Source organism: Amblyomma mixtum, chromosome 1 (assembly GCF_055824585.1).
Source record: "Amblyomma mixtum isolate Tamu chromosome 1, ASM5582458v1, whole genome shotgun sequence".
In the NCBI taxonomy this organism is placed as follows: Eukaryota; Metazoa; Arthropoda; class Arachnida; order Ixodida; family Ixodidae; genus Amblyomma; species Amblyomma mixtum.
In genome coordinates, this window is record NC_143012.1 from 69,889,348 (window position 1) to 69,915,123 (window position 25,776).

The 25,776-nt window shown below is 47.3% G+C and overlaps 2 protein-coding genes across 2 annotated transcripts in view; both read right to left on the reverse strand.

Moving 5' to 3' along the window:
- LOC149366670 (flap endonuclease GEN homolog 1-like) overlaps window positions 1-24,731 on the reverse strand; it is a 517,650-nt gene extending 492,919 nt beyond the window's left edge. The window contains exons 1-4 of the mRNA XM_089571568.1: window positions 24,334-24,731; window positions 18,649-18,832; window positions 11,127-11,216; window positions 8,413-8,499 (exon numbers count right to left, since the gene is read on the reverse strand). Coding sequence (XP_089427694.1) covers window positions 8,413-8,499; window positions 11,127-11,216; window positions 18,649-18,832; window positions 24,334-24,491 — 519 coding nt within the window. The 5' untranslated portion in view covers window positions 24,492-24,731. The remainder of the gene's footprint in view (window positions 1-8,412; window positions 8,500-11,126; window positions 11,217-18,648; window positions 18,833-24,333) is intronic.
- LOC149366695 (uncharacterized) lies at window positions 15,193-16,481 on the reverse strand. The gene is made up of 2 exons (XM_089567386.1): window positions 16,422-16,481; window positions 15,193-16,322 (listed from the first exon to the last, which is right to left on the reverse strand). The coding sequence occupies exons 1-2, from the start codon at window positions 16,459-16,461 to the stop codon at window positions 15,193-15,195; spliced, it is 1,170 nt and encodes a 389-aa protein (XP_089423512.1). The 5' UTR covers window positions 16,462-16,481.
- Window positions 24,732-25,776: the final 1,045 nt, after the last annotated feature.

A 25,776-nucleotide genomic window follows, 5' to 3' on the forward strand; every position in this document is an offset into this window, starting at 1 on the left:
TTGATGCATGGAGCTTCGTCTCCAGTGATGTGCACTAAAATATGGCGTTCACTCCCTTCAATAGCATGCCAGAATGCAGACTTTTTGCTTCCTATATATTCCGTCCAGTCTTTTAGGTTTAGAATCCTATCTGCTTCTTGCTCTTCGCGGAACACTTCAGCTGACTCTTCAAGCGCTTTCCTCAAAGCAGCAGCCTCAAGACGCATGCGCTTCGAGTCTGGGTCATCCCTTGAGGTGCTTGGCTTAGAAGTGTAAGCGGGCATCCCGGAAACTTTGAAGCGATTGCACCTGGGCGAAGGCGCAGATGCGAAAGGGGTGAAGTGGTGGTGCGCCCTGTAACCTCGTCGATGTGGGAGGCCTCTCGCACGATGTCAGCCTCAATAAAGTGAAGCTCGCAAACCTAGAAGGAAGTTAAATTTTTGTTTAAATAGCAGTTGTAGCTTGGCAACAGTTTTCTTGAAAGTCTGCATTCGCTACCCACAGTGCTAACCAGCTGCTAGTTTAAATACACTTTTTTTTACAATGCATGAGCATAAGCTTATCGTAGTTTGCAAAAGTAACTATTCTATAAGGAAGTTTCGAACATCTTACCCTGGACTGCGGTGATACAACTAAGTTCTCTCGTGGTATTGCCCTAGTCCAGGCGTTCTGTTCTTCTTCATGCCGGGGAAACTTGAAAACGTGGTTTTTGGGACCCGATTTGTAGTTAGTCCGGCAATTGGGCACGCAGCACTTGTTAGGCATATCCTGGCAGAAGCGTAATCCACATTCCGTTATCCAGCGATGGCACTAGAAGATCGTCTCGGACACAACCGCACGCGCAGCACGAGGTTAGGCACAGTCAACGTCTAGAAAAAAATGTGCGTTCGGAAGCATGTCGCGACATGCCATGACTTTCCCCCAGGCAGTGAAGGAAGTGTCACGTGTTACCAGAACGGATCGCATTGTCGTCTCCTTCGTCCCCCACTCTGACTTCTCGGTCCAGGCCTCATTTGTGTACCTTCCAGGCCTCATTTTCAACACGAGTGCGCTGCTCGTAGCTTCGAGACGTGCTGCACGGAACTTCTATGTGGGCCTCTTTCGCGTGACGTAGCTCAGGGGGGGAAGCAACAGCCCGCAGGCCTTATGTTGAGACCGGCCGTGCCCTCACCATGGCAGGTTGTTGTGTAGTGGTTTTTTTTTTTATTTTGCATTGAATATGGAAGGTAAAAGAATTTTTCTACCCCGGCATCTGCTATCGCCGCTGGAAGCACCTGAGCTGGGGCAGCGGAATTAAAGGATAGCAGGCAGTGTGTAGAAGTGAAAGGAAAGGGGTGAGGGGATAGTAGAAAGACAGGCATTGCGAGTTTCCGTCGGCGTACCATGGCGGACAAAGACGTTGGGGAGGCCGGCAGCAGACTGAAAGAGCGCGCGCTCATGGAGGAAGGAAAAAATGCGTGCGCTTTTCTGTCACGTGACTTTGCGTATTGGATAAAAATAAAATTATTGCCCACATATATTTTTGTCAATGTTTTTATTGTGTTTTATCTTGTGTGGAGCCTTAGGAACGTTGTTCTACGCGTTAATTAACGCAAAATGACTGAACGCTGAAGTGGCAGCAGTCGAGCAACAGTGAAAACGCGCCGCTCCGACGCCGAGTCGCTTCGTGCGGTTTGCGCCAGCGACAGCGGTGGGCGACGGCGTCGTCATCGCGCGGCGCATCGCGAAGGAATATCGCCTCATGCGGTTACCGCTTAAAGGGGTGGAGACACCAAATTTTGAAGCTATAAAAAGCCTGCTATGGGATTCCTATGTATGCAAGGGCAGTCACTGCCAGGTGTTGGACGCAACAAACGTTTGAAAAATATTTTAATTCGGTTCCAAAGATTGCCTAAATGCTCACTCTCACGACCTAGACCCATTCGCTAGCGCCATCAACCATGACGTCACAAGGGGTGTAGAAAAATAAAGTTTTAGTGACGTCATACCAAAATACAGTGACGTACGATGAGCGGGGCACAGCCGCGTGAGCGCAGTCGACGCACCAGCGAGCCGCGTTTGCTGCTAACCGCCACTCGCTCGGTTTGCGGCGCGCCGTTGCGAACAGCGTCGCAACGTCCGATTGCAGCTCGTTGCCTGCGTCCGGCCTGCTTATAGTGAACTAGAATACTCATCTAGTGGCGCGAACGGAGGCGCCCGGCAGCGTAGCGGCTGAAGCAAAACGCCGCTCCTCGCCGCAAGGGGCGCCACTGCGCCTTTTACTAGCCCTGCGCCAGCCTGCGCGGCCGCTGCCGTGCTGCTTCTCACGTTCAGAACCGCTCTCCGGGCGCTGAACCGAAGTGTTTTGTGTGCGTTCTACGTTTCGGCGTGACTCCTCGAGATCTGAGTGATCCGGAAAAAATCGTATTGCGTGTGTGAAGTTGGTGCTATATACTACACAGAGGCACGATGCCGAAAAGGAAGATGGACTCCCATTGCTTTGCTCCGGGCTGTCGGAGAGGTTATCCGGAGAGCTCCTAAGGCGTGTTTGTTCGCCGCACAGTATTTTTACCAGGAAGAGAACATCTGTGTAATATATTTTCTACATTTCAGGTGCAACTGAAAATTGTCCGCAGAGCCATTGCTCTATATGGCAAAAATGTTGCATTACAAGCCCTGTACGGGATCACATCTAGCCACACCAACCCAAACAGTTTGAGTTTTAGAGGGCCTTGGAGCCGGGCGGCCTGCGCCAGTCTTCGTGCCGAACGCCGGCATCTGAAGAACGCGATAGTATTGTTTGTTCACGTTCATAGCAAACCCTGGGATATATGAATATCAAAAATGCATCGTTTGTGACGATCGTTGGCAAATACCGAGTTCCTGGTAGAAGTGATGACTGCGATGCAAGCAAATTTCATCCCATAGCCGGTTTTGTGCTGCTGCTACCTGGTGCGGTTCGCCTGCCGTCTGCTAGCCCTGTTGCTGAAGACGTCGTGGAAATCGAGCATAGCTTTTATTATGGGACGAGTTCACAGTAAAGGGGTGCCGAGCGGAGCACGTTTCTGAGCGCTGGCCAGTCCCGAAGCTCCCTCAGCTGCGGAGTCGATATCGAAAGCAGCTAGGCCTAGCGACGACTAGGGCAGTCTGGGACCAGCGCGCAGGTCGTCGGCCGGCGTTGCCGCAGGCAGTGTCGCTGCCGAAAGATCCACTTTTAGCACAGATGCATGCTGTCGTATCTCGAATCTAGAAAGCATCCTTTGTGGTGGCATGGCTGTTTTGTATTTTCTTGTGCGGACGTGAAGTACGCCGAGTCTGCCGGCCGGTAGGTCAGCCTGGATACCGTCTGCCGACGTCATAAAAGCGAGCTAAAGAGTGTTCTTGACGTAAATAATAAACCATGGGACAAGAAATGTGAAAAAAGTGTCACTTTTGAGGATCGCTGACCAATACTGAGCTGCTAGTAGAGGTAACAACTGTGATATGAGCAAATTTCTCACAACCGCGCCTAGCAGCTGCCGCTGGCGCGACGTCGGGGTCCGGCTCGCCTAGCGCCCGCTAGCTCCGCTGCCGAAGGCGTCGAGGAGATTGACCATACTATTATTTTATTGTGAGATGATTCTTTTAACACTACAGCTATTTGTGAAAAGTAGGCCTTTTATTATAGCGCAGGCGACTTCCGAAGCGCCGGCCGCTTGCTAAACAGGCTATAGGCCTAGCGACGACCACGGCAGCCAGGCAGCAGCAGAGCTCGTCGCCCGGAGCGCCCGCGAGCGGTGCCGTTGCCGAAAGCTCCCAACATAAGCAGACATGCTTTGTCGCTGCTCGAGTATAGCTGGCAGTTCTGATAAAAAGGCGATCTTGTCTTTTCTTGCGATATTTGTACACCATCCCAAGCAGCGCTCAGGTACTGCTGCACGGCAGCGAAGTGTGACACCGGTTGTGGGCGCAGCTTGGGTAGAGCGGCGCAGCGATGCTTACTGGCATTTTGCAAAGTGTTTCGCATCCTCACGCGAACCCGCGAAGGCGATATTAGCGTGCGAACAAAAAAAAAGTCGATGTCCTCACTCGTTGGAATCAGATCTGTCAGAATCCGAGCTGCTGGGACTAGACGTGCAGTTGTTAGTTTTCATATGCGCTGGTCAGCACGTGTGTGGGAAAGCAGACGATGCAGCAGTAGGTGCGTCACAACTTTTGTGGGCCCACGTGACCAAGCGAAGCAGTTGATCTTCCCCCTCTGTGACGTCACTGTACAACTCGGCGTTCCGAAACCGAAACCGAAAATCGTTCACCTAAAAATGCTATAATAAATTATTCACTGTGAATATATGAATCTTTGAGTGTGTATCATGCTTCCTGGAGCCATAAGAAACGTTTGCAACTAAGAACGCGCGAACCACAAATTTGGTGTCTCCACCCCTTTAAAGGCTGAACTCCATGTACGCGAAAACTCACGCGAACGCGACAGCGGCAAGCGACGAGCGGCACCGTCGCGCGAAGCGAAATACCCGTGTCGCTTGTCGTGTCGCTCGGATCTGCACTCACAGAAAATTTCGCTCGTCGCCCGGAAGTTGCCAACGCGATTAGCCAATAGCAGCTAACCTGGCAGCGTACGTCACTACCGAGCCTCTTGCCGGCTCTGGCAAAGATGGCGCTGGCTCTGGCCGGGAATCTTGCTTCACCACCGATTCGTCGTTGTCGCTACGCTGTGCCCCACGTTCACGGCAAACTAAATGCTCACGAAGCTTTCGCTTTCTCTGAACTTGCGTCAACCACAAAATTTTAGCGATAAAACTCCCCAGATTTTCAGATTGCTTGTGTTTACTGTGCTGCTAGGCTTAGCGAGTATGCGTCGTTTGAGGTCAGAAAGCGCGCGAGGTTCAAACAGGTGTGCGCCCCACGTTCAGGCAACATGGCGGCGCCCGTGACAATAACATAAAATGACATGCAATGACATACAATGACAAAGCTGTAAACACGTTTTATTTGACATTTTTCTGCCCAAAATTTTAATCCTTGCAAATAATGTGACTCTTGTTATAAACGCAAACAGCTTTGCGGTGTATTATGCCAGCAACACTGATCGTCGTCTCCGTTTCGCGTTCGCGCTGTCGCTATGCATGGAGCTTGGCCGGTGGGCGAAGGAGCGACAGCCAGCCGTCGTCGCCGCGCCGCCTCGTCGCGTCGCTTACTTTTTCGCGTACATGGAGCTCAGTCTTACCACATGTACTAAGCTGAACACGCGCACGACACAACGCTCAGTACATCTCCCGGTGCGCTTTCTTCGGGTCCCAGCCTCTCAACAGCGCAGCAAAATAAAGACGCAGACAGAAGAAATTACGAGACGGGACAACGAATATTGAACAATAAACTAGCCGGAACTTCAATACGTTACATAACTGTTCTGTGACTGCTCTCTGCATCCCACAAGGGCCTTACATTCATAACTCGCTGACTTCAACGAGAACGGCAGGCAGCAGTCTGGCGACAATGCTTCTGTTGTGGAATATGGCACACGTAGTGCAACCACCGTGACTGCAGGGCTTTATCGTGAAATTCTGGTCGCCGCAACTGCAGCGAAGACGTCACCGGCAGTGATAAATTGCAAGCATAAGATCTTCGCCACACTTCGTCAGGTTCTTCCGGAGATCTTCTTTCGTGCCTGCCATCCGGAGGCCAGGCTTGCTACCCGTAGATCGTAGCGTCCCAGCACTGATTATTATAGCTGCCCCGTTTTTAAAGGACGAGACTGAGTAGACGCTGTATTCGGTGTTCACATTTCGCAGGGATCGTTAAAAAGGCCTCGCCTTTTGTTACTACCTGGTTGCTCCGACAGCGCCGTGGCTGCCTGGTCGATGTTATGCTCACAGGTCGCCTCGTTGCGCTCTTATCGGGTGACAGCGGAACCCGTTTTTGAGGAAAATCGGCTTGTGTGGAATCCCATTATCTCTGATCGGCGGGTATTGGCGATAGCTTTGTTGCATTGTTTTGCGCTGTGGTGCTATGCCAGCTGTCGCGATCGGATGCTGCCGTCAGCTAACTGCTCGCACAATTTGGCGCAATTAACTCCCTTTCTAGACTGGAGTAAATGCTGGTAAATCCTCATTTTTACTCCCTTATTCCCTCATGGGAGTAAAATGGAGGACAGTCCACCTTTTTACTCCCCATTCATGGAGTAAATGTTTTCACAAATGGAGTAAACAGGGTTGGCCGCCACCATTTTTACTCCCTTTTGGGTATATTTTTGTTTACAGTGCAGTCTAGAAAGGGAGTTAATTGTGCCAAATAATCAAACAGTGCCGAAATGGAGTAAAAAAACACACCATTTTGTGCAATCCGCCCCGCCGCCTAGCGTCTCGTCTGCTTTTAGTCAGTTGTCGGATAACGGCGGTGAGTGACGACCGCTTGGTTACCATCATCGCTGGATCTCTGCTGACTTCTGCTCTTTCACGGGCGCCTGCCACGGTACAAGATATCGACTTGTCGCCGTTTTCCGCTGCAGTACGTTACATAATTCAATTGCTCCTGTGAACCCTCCAGTGCTCTAACGATACCTGACTTTCCTTTGTTTGTGTCGCCACTCCGTTACAGGCCTACTTTTCACAGGCTTTTTACAGTGTGGTTCTCGCAATGTATTGCAGCAGATTATGTGTTGCATGTACATGGAACTGTGATAGAACATAGTGTCAACGCTGAGCTCTTGATTGAGCTCATGAGGCCACATTTTTTCTCACTCATGATCTCAGATGGGATTCACATATCACCTATGTCGCATCAGCCGCCGTTAAAAGACTCCTGTTCCTCAAAAGGCATCTTCAACAAGCTCCTCCTCCAACAAAACTAATTGCATACAACGCTTTCGTACGATCGGTACTCGAATATGCGAACGTTGCATGGTTTCCGCATACTAAATATCTCAGGAAAATTAGAAGCAATCCAAAGAAAGGCAGTAAGATTTATGTTTAATAAATACAGGCCTACTGACTCACCCACCGAACTACTCAAGACAGCCGGCATTCTCACTCTGGAAAATAGAGCTAAACTTGCACGACTAAAAATACTTTACCAGTTACTCCATAATCAGCTTAACCTTGATAAAACTAGGTACCTTATGGCCCCAGAGACAAGACCTACACGTCACAGACACTCAGAAACATTAAAAGAGCACACATTTCGTACGGACTGCCTGAAATACTCCTTTTTTCCACTCACAATAAGAGAATGGAACACCCTTGACCACTCTATTACACGCAGCACATCACTAGATATCTTCACTCAGTCAGTAGAAAATTATCTTCACTCGTAAACACACTTGAATTCTGAACCTTTGTTGACAACTTCCTTTTTTGCCTTGCTATTTTTCTTACCAGTGCTTGTTCGTTTCTAATGTCATATATATCCCATGTATTGATTATGTTATCTTGTCTTGAACTAACTGTACAATCCGACGATCCTATTGCTGTACCCGTGACTTTTATGTATTGAACCTTAATTAAGTGCGACACTGTAGTCGTTTATATTGCCCTTCAATCCTTCTTGTTCACTCTTTGTGTCCATTATTCATGACGTTGTTGTAGTTTTTACTTTGATGTGCCTTGTTCCAGCGCCCTTCCTGTTAAAATCCCCAGTGGATTGACAGTATCTTTAAATAAATAAATAAATAAATAAAAGCCAAGCCTTAATGAAGTGAATATAAAAGCAACTCTGCCATTCCAAACTACCATAAGGTGTATTTTCATCTTTTCTGGTCTGGTTTTGGGTCAAATATAGCGTGGTGCATGACCGTGAAAACCACTCAGCGGCTCCTTTTCAGTTTTCAAGATACTGATTATAATGTTACATCCTTTTATCTACGAACATGGCCAACGAAACGAGCTCGTACAGCAAAAGGAGACGACAAGCAGACGACTCCTGCCGCGTACGCCGCCGCTGGGCTAGCAGACGGCGGAAAGAATGCGTGACGCGGGGTCACATTAGAGCAGCGCAGTTTCCCAAGTTAGGTTGCCGGCGGGCCGCAGAGCTACTGCCCATTTCCGCCGCTGTCACTGCTGTAAGAATGAGCCTGAATGAGGATAAATAAACATGACGCCATTTTTGGGCTCCATCTCTGTGGGTAGTAAAATATTTACTCCATTTTCACTCCGAAATAACTGCATTTATACTCCAAAATAACTCCCTTATATAAGGGAGTAAAAAAACACCACACATATGGAGTAAAAAACTCCTTTTGGGTGTGCGTTAGAGGACAAGCCATTTACTCCCTTTTGGGTGTTTTTTTGCTAACAGTGTAGCTATCCGTGCTGCCGTCTACTTAATTTCAAGTCTTTCCGTTACCCTCCGAAACACAGCCCCACAGGGGAGCACTGGCAGTATACAACTATTATGTACTCTCCTCGTGAAGGGTCTTGGCAGACGGTAACGCTCAACCGTGCCGAATGTTTAGAACAACCTTACCTTTCCCTTAATGTTGAAGCCCCGGTAGACCGTCTTCGCGCCGTACAGAAATGCGTCGTTGTCTGCTGTGATGCAGCCATGCACCGCCTGCGCATGAAGAAGGGAGGGAGGGGGAACAGAATGAGACGCAACATGAGAAACGTCCAAGAAAAGAGTGCACAACAGAAAGGAAGCCAGTTCCCATTCACTTGCACGCTCCGCAATCCTCGCCTTCGTGGCAAGGAATACATAGCTTCACATGCTGTTTTAAGTTTCTATTGAGTAAGGTCTTGGTTTGGAGTGTTTACTGACCCGGTGTCATTTAACTGGGGTTAAACATTACTTTGCCATTCTGAATTGGTGGCTAGTTTGTGCGTTTGTTCAGCTTCTTGATCTGGCGCCTTTGTTCACTGTTGTTAACTTGACGTGGCCATTTGAGTTGAAGCTCTTTTGTGCGTTGTTTTTGCGTTTCTGGTTTTAACTTGGTGCCTTTTGTTGGGAAAGCAACACTACGCGAGTCGCCGAGCCATTTCGCGGAGCTGAGGCAAGGCCATACTGCGCATGCGTGAGGAGCAGGGACGTCACACGGCGCACAGATGGTGCGCCGCCGCCTTAGCTGCGCGGGAGACTCAGAGGTGCCGCCGCCGCGTTCACCAGTTGCGCATGCACAGTAGCGGCGCATAGCTAGCGTGCCGGGGCCGCCGCCGCTGCCGCGCGCTCTCCATCGCCTCTCTCTCTCCTCGTTACTTTCGCAATCCTCCAGGTTTCATCATCATCATCAGCCGGACTACACCCACTGCAGGGCAAAGGCCTCTCCCATGTCTCTCCAATTAACCCCGTCCTTTGCCAGTTGCGGCCACTGTATCCCAGCAAACTCCTTAATCTCATCCGCCCACCTAACTTTCTGCCGTCCCCTGCTACGCTTGCTTTCTCTTGGAATCCACTCCGTTACCGTTAAGGACCAGCAGTTATCTTGCCTTCGCATTACATGCTCTGTCCAAGCCCATTTCTTCCTCTTGATTCCTCCAGGCTTAAAGGGCAACTGAAGCGGTTTTCGAATTCGATGAGTTTTAAGTTGCCGAATGTGCGAAATGGGCTGGTGAACCCTGCGAAATCATTTTGCTCTAGCATTTGAAATGGTGGCGTAATCGCCGAATAAAGTCGTCGTCGGCGTTCAGCTTCTCTGAAGCGCACAGCGAGGGCAGAGGCCCCGATAATGACGTCACGTATGACGGCACTACGTTTCCAGCGAAGAAACGGTTATTCCATGGATGAAAACCGACGCCATCGAAGGTGGAGCTCACGATGCATTGTTTGGTGCCATCTGACGACGCACAGCAGCATGTAGGCGTAAGCAGCGTGCATTGAAATTTCGGCAACAATGACGTCACTGCCGAGTTTCCTCGCACTCTTCCAACGTAGTGAGGAGAAGCCTAACATAGTCCCAGTTTTAATCGACTATTATGTCACCATTTTTAATGCTGCGGCAAAGATACTTTGCACGGTTTATCTAGAAGCTTGATGTATTCGAATTATTGAATAACCTCGAATTCTCAAAAAAAACCGTTTCAGCTTCCCTTTAAGCAGAGCTAAACCACTGCCAATTTTTTCAAGGCATTTCCAAACAAGGTGGTCATCAAGTGCTTTACCGTTCGTGCGTTCAGAAATGTGTTGTTTGTGTTGGTAAAGCCAAGTAGTTCCCATGCTTGCTTTGCAAAGCATTTTTTTTTTCACTTTTTTTTATTACGAGGGCCAGCCCAGTGGTATAGATTCACTTGAGACTTTTCACGATTTATGTTCTCGAATGCTGCAAACGCACAGAGATTATCCTGTGTATAACACGTTTGGCAACCCAGCAAAAAAAAAACCTCTCAGAGACGTCTGGCTAGACGTCTCTGAGAGGTTTTTGGTTTGCTGGGAACTTAACAGAGCTTCACAGAGAGCGCTGAAATACGCCTTTGCGCTTCCTTGAGCAATAAAGTTGACAGTCTGCTCTTCGAAGTGCCGTGTGTGTTCCCTCATGTTTTCCTAACCCTTTCGCGCCGTTACACCCTCAGTATGAACCAATAAGCCCGGCAAATCTTATTGCATCTTATTGGCTGTTAGGCGTTTGATCAGAATCTTCTTTCCCAATCCTGCATTATGGGAAACAGCCAATTACTGCGCATATCATTTCGGTAAGCTCCGCTGCGCCGTTCTGCTACAGCATACATAAACATTTTTGAACGGGTACGTGCTGGGCGAAGAAGACGGGACGCAACAAAGGAACACACACGACATATACAGAGCGCACTGCGCTCTGTACATGTCGTGTGTGTTCCTTTGTTGTGCCCCGTCTTCTTCGTGCAAGTACGTACCCCTTCAAAGATGAACCAACTCGCCCAAACAAGAGTTTTACTTATACATAAACAGTACCGGCGAAATGCGCAGGCGCTGTTGAGAACAACCCAAAGGGCACCAACACTCCATGGGACGTCCTGGGGACGTATGGAACGTCCCGCGGACGTCCAGTGCAGTTTCAGTGCCCAATGGGAATGGCGAGAAGTTATGTGCTTCTGCGGAAAAAAAAAGAGATTCCGGATCCTTCAGCTGTTGGTTTATCATGGAAAACAGTCCATTATGACGCCAGATCCATGCTTAAGGAGCCCCACATCGTGTGAACAATTCTTGTACTTGAAGCATAGGTCATTCCGCAGCAGTAAACGCTACGAACCAATCGTGCTGGTCCCACTCACCTCTTTTTCGTTGAGGAAAGCACACATGCTCTCCGCTTCGCCTTTGCTTCGACAGTACGGAAGGCCCAGAAAGTCAAGGAGCTGTCGACACTGGAGTCATCGTACAGTGGGAAGAAAACAAGAAGAAACCCAGCAACACGAAAATTATTAAGGCGGAAGCCTTTAATGTCTCATTGTTGTAAGCAGCAGTTGTCGACAGAAAATGTCACGCTTTTCGATTGGTGGAAACGGTCGTAACGTCACAGTGCGCGAATTTCAAACGGGGCCAATTGTACTTCGGCTAGTAACCATGCGACCAATTGAAAGGATCGTATAGTGATGCTCCAAGTAAGTGGGACTGAGCTTAGTTAATTGCTTAATTACCCAATTACCCTAATTAGCTGTACTAGTCAGGCCATATAAATAAATAAAACAGATTAAGAAATTGGTCGAGCTCAGGAATCGAACCCCGGTCTTCGGCGTGAGAGACGAGCATGCTATCCACTCCGCCATGCCAGCTCTTTTTTTTTTTCTTTCATGGTATTTATTTACATGGTTTTGTATACAAAGCATATATATACATATGTGTGTGTGCATATACACACACAAAAACAACTATTTACAGAGCACCTAGGTAGGTGCTAGGTGGCAGAAACATAATAGTAACATATTATAGCTAAAAGGCCGGTAAAGATATACAGCGCATCAGGAGAGGAAACCAATCCGGTACAAAGTCCGATTTTTTGTAAATGTCCGTTACCTGCAGCAACATTCGGCTAAAGTGAATTCTGGGCGAAACAACAGGTTCAACGTTGCGATCTTGCATGCGTGTTTTCCAAAGACTATGAAGTCCAATCAGAAGAATCATATCATAAGGATTCGAGTCAGGTTGGGAAACAACAAGGTAGCGCACACTGTAGGAATTTAGGAGAAAATCTTTCTGTAGCGTCCTTTGCAACACATCCCAAAACAAAATCGCGTCTTTGCAGTCTATAAAACAATGTTCAATTGTTTCAGGCACATTGCACAAGCGACAGTTTACAGAAGACACAAAAATGTTTTTCCTATCGAGCCACGTCTTGACAGGTAGAGTTTCAGTGTGTAATTTATAGAAAAATGTTTTGGTGCAAGGAGAAATTGGCATTTTACGCACTCGCTTTAAAACATCATGACCCATGAGCCCAACGTAGACGGAACGATACAGTGGGGGCGGGAAGAGCATGGATATCAAATCCCTGTACAGATTTTTGCGCGAAACAGAATATAAGTACTCATTTGAAAACCGAACTGTCAAAAAACGCACGGAGGCATAAACTTCCTGCATAAAGCCTAGTAAACGGGGTCGTTCAGTAAAATTGGAAGAAACTACTAAGTTCGGAAGTAAAGTCATGAAGTTAACCTGCAAGAATGCTCTAATAATCGGAAGGGAACAAGCACGAAAAAAGAAGAAACGGGCAACCAACTGTCTCACATACAGGTGCTCTAGGCCCAGGCCTCCTGCGCAAACAGGCCTGAAAAGGTTATCACGCCGCATGGGCTCAAATTTGGAGGACCAAATAAACGTCGCAAATATACGATGGAAACGCTGTATGTAATGTCTGGCGCAGTGAAGGACCTGGAGTACGTAATAAATTCTTGTTGCCAGAAAGGTGTTGCAAGCCTGGGCTCGACCAAAAATTGAGAGGCGATGCGGTACAAATGTCTGAGCATAACGCTCAACAGCCGGAACTCGCTCTCTCCAGTAATGGGCACTGGATTTGTAGGCATGAAGTGGAACGCCAAGATATTTAGGAGGCACACAAGACCATTCTATGCCAGCGTACAGAGGTGGAGTTGTGCCCCATGAACCAAACCATAGGCCAGAACTTTTGGAGCGATTCAGTTGAGCACCAGAAACGATGCCGAATTGATCTATTGTGGACAACACATTATCAATGCTGGGCTTGTCAACGCAGAAAAATGCAAGGTCGTCAGCATATGCCAGCAATTTGACTTCATTACCCAAAATAGGGAACCCATGGATATTACTGTTACGCAAAACACTCAAACAAAGCGGTTCCAGGTAAAGAGCAAAAAGCAGAGGAGACATCGGACAGCCTTGCTTCACAGAAGAGCGGATTGGCACAGGGTTCGAGAGCTGGCCATTAATGATCAATCGTGTTGAACAGTTGCTGTAGCAAAGCTGCACCCCTTTAAGTACAGTAGAACCCACGTTTGCTCGCTCTAGAAGTGAAAACAGAAATGAATGGCGAACGCGGTCAAATGCTTTCGCAAGGTCAATCTGAAGGAGGGCAAGCTGCTCATGACAGCTGGAGGAATATTCAAGTATTGTCCGCGCAATGTGCACATTACTTTGAATGGAGCGGCCTCTCAAACCGCAAGTCTGGTGAGATCCAATGAGTACCGACATTGCAAATTGCAGGCGATTTGACAAGACTTTAGCAAAAATTTTGTAATCCACATTTGCCAATGTAATGGGCCGATAACCTTCTACGGAGCGCAGTTTTCCTTCATCAGTAGTTTTCGGAATTAGGACTGTGTGGCTTTTTGTAAAAGACTGAGGAAGGGCTCCTATATCCAGCCCCACTGTGAAGACCCGCAGCAGGACAGGAGTGAGAATAGATTTAAAAGCCTTGTAAAATTCGCTTGAAATGCCGTCAGGACCAGGCGTTTTTGAGACAGGTAACTGATCAATTGCATGTTCCACCTCTTCCTGCGTGAAAGAGCCGCTAATAACAGAACAATCATCTTCTGATAAAGGGCTCACTAAGGTGCTGAAATACGCCAAAATTTCCGAATTATGCACATCAGGTGAAGCACTAAACAAGTCTGTGTAATAATCTACAAATACGGTCATCACCTCATTTGTACTGGACACTAGTCTGCCATTGGACATCATCCCCGAAATAAACTTCGCAGTCGTATGACGGCGCTCATCAAGCAAAGCCTGTCGTGTCGGGTGCTCACATTGCAGATCACGCTTGGTACGAGATCGAACACGGGCACCCCGGTAACGTTCTGCATCAAATCGTTGTAACTCACTTTTGATACTAGCTAATTCATCCGTATATAAACCAGGTGGTTCGCATTCCATTTCATACAGATTGTACAAATTTTTCCTGAGTGTCTGCTCTTGATGTTTCCTGTGAAAGGACCGCACGGAACCAATTTCTATAGCTGTAGCACGCACGTCTTGCTTAAACATTTCCCAAGCGGCGAACAACGGCATCTTGCTCGAGAGACAGGATTCCAGTTGCGAGCGGACACGAATTACAAACTCTTCATCATTAATTACTGAAGAGTTCAGCTTCCAAAGCGCCCATTTCGGCCTAAATTTTGAACAAACACTGCCTCCGAGGCGAGCAACCACCATGCAGTGATCAGAGAACGAAACTGGTACAGTTTCACAGACCAATCCTCTGGAGACAAGTGAAAAAGATGCATAAATTCGATCTAGGCGAGCGTGAGAATGGCCCTGAATGCGTGTGAATAAGCGGAAACCAGGACATGAACTTCCGGTATCAATGAGCCCTGCATCTTCCGTAACAACAGACAAAAATTCACCGCTCCTGTCCCTGGGTGTATCAGGACCGGCACGATCAGCTGGGTCGCACACACAATTAAAGTCAGCCATTAGCACAACATGCCGGTCACAGTCCAGTAAGCTGGCAATGCATTCAAAAAGAGTAATGCGCTGTGGCACAGTATTAAATGCATAGACATTCATTAGTCGCCATGGCTTTCCATAGAGAAGAAAATCGCAGCATATCAACCGGCCCACATTATCGACATTATAGGTCAAGCCCGAACAGGGGAGTGTCTTGCGCAGAAACAACCAGCAACCCGCCGACAAGCCCACAGCATGCGTTACGAGAACATTATATTCTGATAAAAAGGGCTGCAGGGCCACCTCAGTATCCTCCTCACTTTCAATTTTCGTCTCCTGGACGGCGATAACATCAAGGTGCCTGCTGCAGAAAAGTCGGCGGAGTTGCACCTGCCTCTGGCGAGACCTAAGGCCACGTACATTCAGTGTTGCGAATACTAACTCTGCGGAATCAGCCATGATGACTGTAACTAATTATGCCTACAGTTCCCTGTTCTTGTCGGTAGACGGCGATGCCGCCTGAGAACCACCGCCAGGCCTCCTGGACCGCGAACGTCGGCACTGCTCCTTGTGCCTCGACGCGCGACGCCGACGGCGATGAGTGCTGCGCACCGGGTCCTCATCGCCACTCGTTTCGGAAGCGCAGGACGCACGGCGCTTCTGAAGCGGCTCGTCTGCGGAACCAGGTTCAGCGTCCGCTGGAAGAAGGCCCTTATCCGGAAGCTGCAGGCCAGCATTGACAGGAGGAAGCGAAGTGTCCGCTGTGGTATCCGTAGTGGCCTCAAGTACGGCCACTGGTTCTCCACCAGCAGCAGAATCCGGCGCCTCACACCGAGGCGGCGCTGCATGGTCATCCGCCGGCTCTTTACACTCCGCGGCAGCACTTTGGGGAACAACCGGTGCACTGACAATCAAAGGCTCAGCTACAACGGCGGCTGGCAAATCCCCAGTCGCGTCAAGTACTTCTGTAGCGTCCATGATGTGCTCCTGTAGAGCGTCGTCAGGGGGCCGCACACGATGCCGCAGCTTGTCAGCATACGTCACGACGCACTCCTCCGCTGTGTGGCCGAAACGCCGGCAGTCGTCACACCGCGGCGTACGACAGTGCCGACGAATGTGGCCAACACGGTTGCAACGTAAACACAGAGGTGGTCTGCCCGGAATTAGAACAAGGCTCTGAACGCCGCACACAGTCAGCTGATGCGGAACATCACTAAACCCGACTCCATCAGCAAGAGACAGGACGACATCACGGCTTAGAGTTCTCATCTGCTCCATGTCTGAGACTTTCCAATTTTCCGCTGAGATAGATGTCACCTTCCCGTACGCCTGAAGTGCCTCACGGATGAAGCAATCTTCCAAGCGCTCGGGAAGCCACAAAAGCTTCAGCTTCACCTCCTTCGGTTCCGGGTCAACAACAACGCAGCGGCGGCTCTTCACCAAGAGATCGCCGCACGACACGAGCTTTTCTTTTGATTGCGCAGATTTGCAAGTCACCATCCAGACGTGAGACATCTGGAATTGTCCGATGGAGCTAATTTCTTTGAGGTCTATGACGTTCCGCAGCGAGTCTCTGAAATCCTGTGCCCTGTACGGGCGTCCGGCAAGATCTGCATGCAGGAAAACGGAGTCGGTCACAAGCTTACCGGTTGGGAGTCGGGGCAGAACGATACGGTAGTCATTACTGCCAGCAAAAGCCTGAGCAGTACCTCGGCCAGAGGCCGATTGAACCTTTTGTGCGGAGAACATCGAGGAACGCGTCCGCTTCGAACAACGTCTTCTTCTTTCTCCGCCATGCCAGCTCGATGGTTTGGAATGAACAAAGGCGCGTCTAGTGAATACGGTGTCTTCACTCACTCTCATCCTCCTCCATTCCCTTCCGACGAGGTTTAGGTGTCCACCGACAAGTGAGAGACAGATACATTTCCTTTCCTCAAAAACCAATTTACCGACGAGCGAGGCGTTCTATGGACTCCTTGGCAGCGTTGCAAGACGCTGTCGCGTTCCACTCTTAGGGGCGAAGCTAAACATCTTAACCACACATCAGTGACCACACGTTAGGTCAAAAAAGTGGCCCCCTGAATTTTGTGAGACAGTTACTGCGTAATTTCCTTTCTTGAAATACAATTTTCATTTTCTTCATTACGGCTCCTCTTTATCTATCTTCTTTCACTCCCACTTCCTCCCTTCCTCTACGGTGCGGTTCAGGTGTCCACCGAGATGACAGAGAATTACTGCGCCACTTCCTTTCCTCAAAAAGCGTTGCGTTCAAAGGGCAAGGCATCGCGCCGAACGGGTGGTGGCGTTCCGTGGACTCCCTGGCAGCGCTACAACGCGCTGTCGCGTTCCACTCCTAAAGGCGAAGCTTAAGCGTCACTAATTAGCAGTTAATTAGTATTCAGACATTAATCAGTAATTGATCCTTAATTAGTGATTTGTCATCACTTAGTAATTAGTACTCAATTATATGTGACGCCACCAGTGCCACAGAAACAGCGAAGGTGGTGCGGAAAACGCTTCCGCCTCTACCCACTTTAGACAGTCAAAGTGCCCCCTGAATTTTTTCTAATTCTCCATTGAATTTTTCAGTCATGGTTTCTTTTGTTGCGGAAGCAACACTACGCTAGTTGTGAACGATTTCAAGAAGCCCCGGAGAGCCCCAACTGCGCATGCGCGAGGACCGAATGTGAGGCAGTTACTGCGTAATTTCCTTTCCTCAAATACAACTTTCATTTTCTTCATTACGGGCCCTCTTTGTCTTCTTCCACTCCGACTTCCTCCCATCCTGTACGGTGCGTTTCAGGTGTCCACCGAGATGACAGAGAATTGCTGCCCCATTTTCTTGCCTCAAAAAGCGTTGTGTTCAAAGGGCAAGGCATCGCGCCGAACGGGTGGTGGGGTTCCGTGGACTCCCTGGCAGCGCTACAACACGCTCTCTGGTTCCACTCCTAAAGACGAAGCTTAAGCGTCATTAATTAGCTGTTAATTAATAGTTATTCATTAATCAGTAATTAGTTTTAGTAATTCGTAATTACTTAGTAACTAGTACTTAATTATGTGTGACGTCATCCAGTGGTGAGGTCACCAGTGCCACAGAGGCAGTCAAAGTGGTGCGGAAAACGCTTTCGCATCTACGCACTTTCGACAAAGTGCCCCCTGAGATGCCGCAGCCGCCACGATTGCCGCGCCGTTGCTTCTGCAAATCTACTCGGGATGGCCATTGGTCAAACCACAACCAATTTTTCTTTGTACTTTTTGTTTGAAGTGCCTTTGCAACGTCGGGTTTTCGATTGATCACTACGTGGAGGATCACTTTTACTAGCATATTCCGTGCTTGCAAAAGGCACAAAAGCAAAAATAGGGCATAAGTGGGATGATACAATTTGGTGGCTACAAAATTCCAAGACTATGGACCCGATGACACTGCCAGACTGGATGCGGCCGAGTTAGCATAACTATAGTTGTAGCCCGGCTCCGAGCCTGAGACTGGCCAGTTCCCTTACAGAAATTTTTATACAGTCTGTAGACTGTCGATAGACTTCTGTCTATAAAGTCTATAGACTCTATAGACAAATCCCAGAGAACAGTTTAGAGGCAATACAAATGCTATACAGTCTATAGGCAATCTATAGATTTTTGGCCACATACTTTTCGTAGACTTTTGTCGATAGACATTCTATAGACCATGAATACACAAAAATAAATATCTATAGGAAGGCAATAGAGACTATAAGAAGTCTATAGACTGTCTATAGACCCTTTTTATAAGGGATGATTCCCCAGTTCGTGTTTCTTTTGTCATTACTGACGTCATGGCCGAACAAAACGAAATAGAACAGTGCAAACTACGTTGAGAATTAAACTTTCATTTTATGCGATGTGACTGTGCACCAACTTCGCACATTGCCTTTCCTGCGAGATCCCGAGCATACGCACCTCATTTGTCGTTTCATCGAGGAGGGGCCTTGCTATAGTGCCATCGCTGCCGCCTTGTGCTTGCCTGCCGCCCTTTCGCTTCGCCAGGACTTGTCTCTTTAACGCTGGAGCATCTCCGTCCAGCACGAAAAACGGCTTGATTCCATGATTCAGGATCAATTTCTTGCACCGCAATAACAGGTTCCTAATTCAACGAAAGAAGGGAATTCGTGTGCGCATTTTAACGCATTTTTTTCAGAGCGCGGTATATTAATGGTTCATCTTTTACACTCACATTCGTCTTTTTGCCGCAGGAACTCAATCTACACGTTCCGAGCATTCTTAGAAACTTCGATGTGTTGCCCTGTGTGGCCGATTTCCCTAATTAAATCCAATTAACGTCCGGCTCCCACCTTTTTTTTTTTTTTTTAATTCTCCCCATACGGTGGAGGGAGTCGGCCAACGCGTGGAGTGCCTTTCACCCAGTCCCGTGGCGGCTTGCCGCTCTGCCATCGGCGGAGTAATACGTGGTAGTCCGTAGAATCAAATAGTCCGCGCGTATTTTTATTTCTGCTGGCTTATTTTGCGGCTATATTATCCGAAAATGAAGCTATTTATTCACGGAAACCTGAAAAATAAAATAAGGCGAAAGCAAAGCCTCCACGGAGCTGGCTGAAAGCACTCCCCGCGTTGGTCGAATCCGCCCACCGTACGAAGGAGAATTAAAAAAATAAAGGCGGGAGCAGGTCGTTAATTCGATTTAATTAGGGAAATCGGCCACACAGGGCAATAAATCGAAGTTTCTAAGAATGCTGGGAACGTGTACATCGAGTTCCCGCGGCAAGAAGACGAGTTCAGATTCCTCTTCAGTGCACCTTTCATACCTAACAATAATAAGGGAGTAATTACTCATTGACGTCCACCCGAGCGCAGCCATACGGCCACAAAGGAAAGCTATACAGCTTTCTCAGAACTACAGCTTTGTGGCCGTATGGCTGCGCTCGGGTGGACGTCAGTGAGTAATTACTCCCTTATTACAAATCTACTCCACCTTGGGGGATTCCCCTAAATATTTGGTCAATACCTAACAATTCTAGACAAAAACATTTTTGGATGGGAAACAGTTTATGAACGCAATTTTTTACATATATTGTAAGATTTCAGTATAACAATCAATATATCCGCAGACCGCTCGACGGCAGTACAGCATTTTTTTTTTTTGCTATTAACGTTTTTGCTACTATCAATATGTTTTTCAACTAGAATTATTATATAACTTTATCTCTTAGACTGTGCCTGCCATAGATTGTACGCACATCTCTATGGTTGAGTTAGGAAACTTTGCTTATTACCCCTTCGCCACTATCATTCATGGGAGACTCCTTAGTAATGGGTATATAAGCTCGGCTCCATGGTATCCGTTCGAAGGTGAGTGTATACTAGTTGCGTGCTCAGCTCTATAGGGGAGATCAAGTGCCGTCCGCGGTGCTGTCCGCGGTACAGCGCTAGTAAAGCGCTGTAAGCTGTGTACTTGTTCTTAACAAAGCATTGTAAGTTTTGTACTTGTTCCTAGCAAAGCGTTATAAGTTGCGTACTTGTTACTAGCAAAGCGTTGTAAGTTGTGTACTTGTTATTAGCAAAGCGTTGTAAGCTTTGTACCATCCCAACTGGCGGGCCAGCACACCCGTGCAAGTTTGCTTCACCATTTTCAATAAGTTACCTTTTACGCTATATTGATTGTAAAAACGTTGGAAAACAAGACGCTAAGAACAATGTATTAAAGACTGTTGTAATGTTTCGGCGTTGCCTGCAGTTGGTTCCAACAGTTTCTTTTATGAGACTGGATAATGCACTGCCCTTGTTGGATGCGAAAGTGTGCTGAAACAAGAAATGCTAAACGAAAATAATTTCACTTCTCATTCAATCGGTGAGCATCCGCTTCAATAATCAGTGCCGGTTCTCTTACTGGTGTTTAGTTATCTAGAACCGCGGAGCTTTAAAAAAATAAAAATGACAAAAGTGACACATATTAGCGGCTAAATAGCTTCCCACCTAATTGACAAAACACGTGCATACTTATTACTTTTGTGGCGCGCGAAAATTTAGTTCAGTGTGCAAAATCTCTCTGAACTGCAGTCAGTAGTTAGTTTTCATTGTTCGAAGTTAACCGTTATCTTCAAAACGCGACCCGCAGTTCTCTAGTAATATGTCACCAGGCGTCCGTGGGTAGCGTTTTTCTTTTTTGCAAGTGCCACAAATGTGCTAAACATTCATGGTTTTATCATTTAGATGGAAATCTATTGAGGCGCTATAATATGCGTCATTTTTGTCATATTTGTTTTTAAGAGCGCCGGTTCTGAATAACTATCCACTAGGCCCCAAAACCTCTGGGCATATACCGAGATTCATATTTATTAAAACGCTGCAGAAGCAGCCTTTTCTTTTTGGTGCAGTATAGTTCTTAAAAAAAAACACGCAAGCAGGCAAGTTGAATAAAAGTACTGTTATATATATATATATATATATATATACACATATATATATATATATATATATATATATATATATATATATATATATATATATATATATATATATATATATATATATATATATATATATATATATATATATATATATATACACAGGGTCTGTTCTGAAAGTAGTAGGACTGGTTTTTTGCTGAGCGAACGGGCGGACGAGAGGTGGTCTGCGCGTGTAGGATCGTTGATGGGGGATATTGGGAATGCTGTGGAAAACCGGCACTCGGCTCTCGGCCGTTGAAGAGAGGAGGTCGCATGTACTGTGAACCCCTGTCGAAACGTCTCGTCACGCAGAATCGTCGAGCGTTTACTGGATCAGCGATACGCGATCAAATTGTGAGTAAATCTTGGTAAAACGGGCAAAGAGACTCACAACATGATTAAGGATGCCTACGGTGATGCTTCCATGGGTAGATCAGGTGTTTTTTGAGTGGCACAAGCTTTTCCGAGAAGGTAAGGAAAGAGTGGAGGAAGACGACCGCTCTAGACGCCCTTCGACCAGCAAGACCAACGCCAAAATGTGTAGCGAGTGAAACATTTACTTAACAGTGATCGTAGAATGAGTATCAGAATGATTGCTGATGACTTGAGCATTCCTCAAACCCAAGTTTTTGAGATCGTGACAGAAAACTTATCCATGAGGAAAGCGTGCGCGAAGTTGGTGACGGGAGTGTTGTCAGAGGAGGAAAAGGCCAACCGGTAGGATCTTCTTCATCATGTGAATGAGGACCCCGATTTTTTGCCCAGCACAAGGCGGCAACGCTGCCTCAGCCCCCCTGAAGCCTCGACTGGGCCCCGCCAGACTTTTTTCTATTCCCGAGAATAAAATCGACGCTCGAGGGGAAACATCACGGATCGGTAGAGGTGGTTCAACAGGCCGTGACGAGGGAGCTAAACAGCATTCCGGTCCAGGCGTTCCTGGAGGCATACGAAAACTGCAAAACTCATTGCCAGCAGCGCGTAGGTGCGGAAGGGTGCTACCTTGAAAAATTGTAATCGTTTGTACTATTCTATTGAATAAATTTTGTTTAAAAAAATGAGTCCTACTACTTTCAGAACAGACCATGTATATATATATATATATATATATATATATATATATATATATATATATAGTATTATAGTATTACCAGCGTTGGCGGAATAGTCTAAAGTAGTGAGCTGATTAACTAATTTTTAGTAATTAACTTTCTAACTATTAGAGTTCGGCGCCTAGTTACAATTGAAGATTTGTAGCAGGCCGTTAGTAATAGCGATATCAATTTTCAGAGTTTAGAAAATGCGATTACCCTTGGCGCAGGGGCGTTGCCAGGGCGGGGGGGGGGGGGGGGGGCTTGTGGGGCTTCAGCCGCCCCCCCCCCCCCCCCCCCAAAAAAAAAATAAAATTTTTCGAACTGTTACGCACCGCTGATTTTGTCACGTACAATCTCAAAATGTCTTTTTCAGGCTAGAAAAGACATTTTGGCGCCAACATTGCTAACTCGGGTTGGATTTCGTGGCAACGCCCATGCACCTGGAGTCACGTAACGCAGGGAGCCCCATCCCAGCGCAAGCTTTCAAGGGCCTATCGATGGCAAGCGGGCTCGCCGCGGCGGCCGCGGAGTCTACGGAGCCACGCATTTCAATTCCGAAACTTAAGGGGCATAAAGTTTCCATTAAACTTTTGACGCGACAGCTGCGCTGAGATTTAAAAATTCGTACTTTAGATTTTCAAATCGGGAACTTCAATTAATTTATTATTCTTATATTTTGGGTATTTTTGCATACTTTGCAGAACTCGTTTATACATGTGCTCGTTGTTGCGACTAAAATTTCGGTGGAATTACTCGCAATACATGACCGGTAACAGCTGCTGCTGCGCAGTACACTGGAACAAAGGGCACCGTCGTTGAGATTTTTCTCTGGCCGTTGCATATGTACAAAAATGTAAAGGTTATTGAACGACAAAGATTCATTAAAATATTTGTCCTCTACTTGCTCATTTCATGGCCTTTAAGTTTTTCACATCAGCGGCATGCACTGCTTTGCTAGTTTCGGACTGATATAGTTCTAGACCTCGTGTGATATTTTCTTTACTTATTAAATATGTAAAAACATGGAAGCATTGGTATCAGTTATGTCTGCCACGATTTTTAAGACATGCGAATACATTCTTTTATATTAAAAAAATATACATTTCACTTGTCTAGACAGTGCGTAGCGTTACTGAATACACAATGGCATTGTCAATGACAATGCAGTTATTATTCTTGCGTTTGATTCCTCCACAGATTCTATGAGGAGGCCATGCTGCAACATGAGCACCCCCCCCCCCCCCCCCCCCCCCGAACAAAATTTCTGGCTACGCCACTGTCTTGGGGCTGTGGCTCGACAAAATTCGGCCTTTTTGACTACTTACATGCACTGGAAAGGTTGCTTTGCCTGAAAGCTTTTCGAAAGCTCAATGTATCGGTACGATGCAGCCAGATTTTGTCGAGACACAGCACCGAGGATAATCACGTTTTCAAAATTCTTAAAACTGACATGGTTACTACTAACGACCGGCTACAAATCTCTAATTGCAACTATAGGCGCCTAAATATTATAGTAAAAAATAATTATTGAAAATTAGTTAACCAGTTCACTACTTAAACCGATTCACCTGTTTTCTGGTGTTCGCCAACACTGGTAATACTATGCAGCAAAAGCCATAATTTTACCCCAAAAAAGCTTATTTTTGAAAATTACCAAGTCTTCCCTGAAACACCCGGTATGCACTACGCACGTTCCTTAATCAGAGCGCCTGTAACAACAGTTATTACTTTTAACAACGCAAACTTGCTTTTCCATCTTAAGCAGGAGGACTACGGGCATCGCGCCGCGAAAGCTATAAACCTAAACTGGCTCACATATCGCCGTTTTAAAAAGAGCCCAGCAAACCAAAAACCTCTCAGAGACGTCTAGCTAGACGTCTCTGAGAGGTTTTTGGTTTGCTGGGAGAGAACAGTTGCAGGCAGCTGCTGACAATATCCGCAGCCGATAAAGTTTTCTAGTATAGTTTTTGTTATTATTAAATAAGAGAATACTTAACATTGGCCTCGACCAACCTTTTCTAGCAACAAGAGAAAAGTGCAAAAATCTAGCCATTGTACGCCATACTATACTTCACGAATTCCCGGCTTACCTGATATGCAGGTTTCTCTTTTTCGTCTTTTTCGCGATTCTTTCGTTCGCTACGATCCATCCGCTGAGATCGATGGCCAATCTTTTTCCTCGGAGATTGCTCAGCTTAACCGTTCTCTTCGCGGTCTCCAGCGCTTCCCACAAATTTTTCACCCCCATATGTGTACTTTTGACGACAAGGGCACTTTGCACGCAGGCACAGCACAAACAACTCCTCGGGTGGCTGAACAACTGTCGAACCAGTTGCAAGTAAGGTGCGCACTCTAGGGCAGGTATGCAGCGCACATTCAGAAACAATAGGCACTACGTTTTATCAGCGAGAGGCCTCGAAAGGCCACGCGACGAATACACGCTTTATCAGTGAGAAACGCCCGCTCAAAGCAGCTGGAGGCTGCCGCGACATATGGGACTCTCGCGTTGGGCAACCCTTTATACCGTGCGCAACCGGAAACCACACGGTGACGTATAGCTAAGAGCTTGGCCACACGTCACCATGGTGGTTCCGGCTGATAGTTGAGTCACACGTCGCCGTCCCGTAGAGGTTGCGCCGAGGCGTCGGCACGTAGCAGCTGACTGTTTTCTCTCGACGCGATCGGCGCGCCATTTAAATAGGAATAAAGAACAACGCAGCGACCTATGGAAAGGAAAATGATAGGTGTAACGTTTAGAGATCGGAAGCGGGGGGAGTTGGTGAGGGAACAAACGCGGGTTAATGACATCCTAGTTGAAATCAAGAGGAAGAAATGGGCAAGGGCAGGGCATTTGATGCGAAGGCAAAATAACCGCTGCTCCTCAAGGGTAATGGAGTGGATTGCAAGAGAAGACAAGCGTAGCAGGGGACGGCAGAAAGTTAGGTGGGCGGGTGAGATGAGAAGTTTGCGGGGATACGGTGGCCGCAACTGGTGAAGGACAGGGTTAATTGGAGAGACATGGGAGAGGCTTTTGCCCTGCAGTGGGTGGTGGTGGTGGTGGAAAACGTTTACTTGCTCTATTCGCAATATTTTTTTTGTGGCTTCAGATGGAGTCTTCCATCTTATCATCAGGGTCGGTTCCCCTAGTCCAGGGCTCCGCTGAGGGTAGCTGCCCTGCGTGCACGTCTTACTAGTCCTTGTTGGACTTTCAGGATGTCGCTGGATAGCATCCTCTCCCACTGTTCCGCACTCGGGTTTTCAATTATGGGTACCTTGTCTATTTTCTGGCAAGCCCATGTGGTATGGTATAGGGTTAGTTTGTCTCCACACCACGGACACTCGCTCTTGTACTGCGTGGGGTAGAGTTTACTGAGCATGTTTAGGCACGGGAATGTTCCCGTTTGTAACTGTCTCCATGATACGGCGTCTTCTCTATTGAGTTGTTTGTGTGGGGGCGGGTATTTTCGCCGGATCCCTCTGCAGTCGTTAAGAATGTCAGTATAGCTTTGGGCTACCGGCTCGGGTTCCTCAGC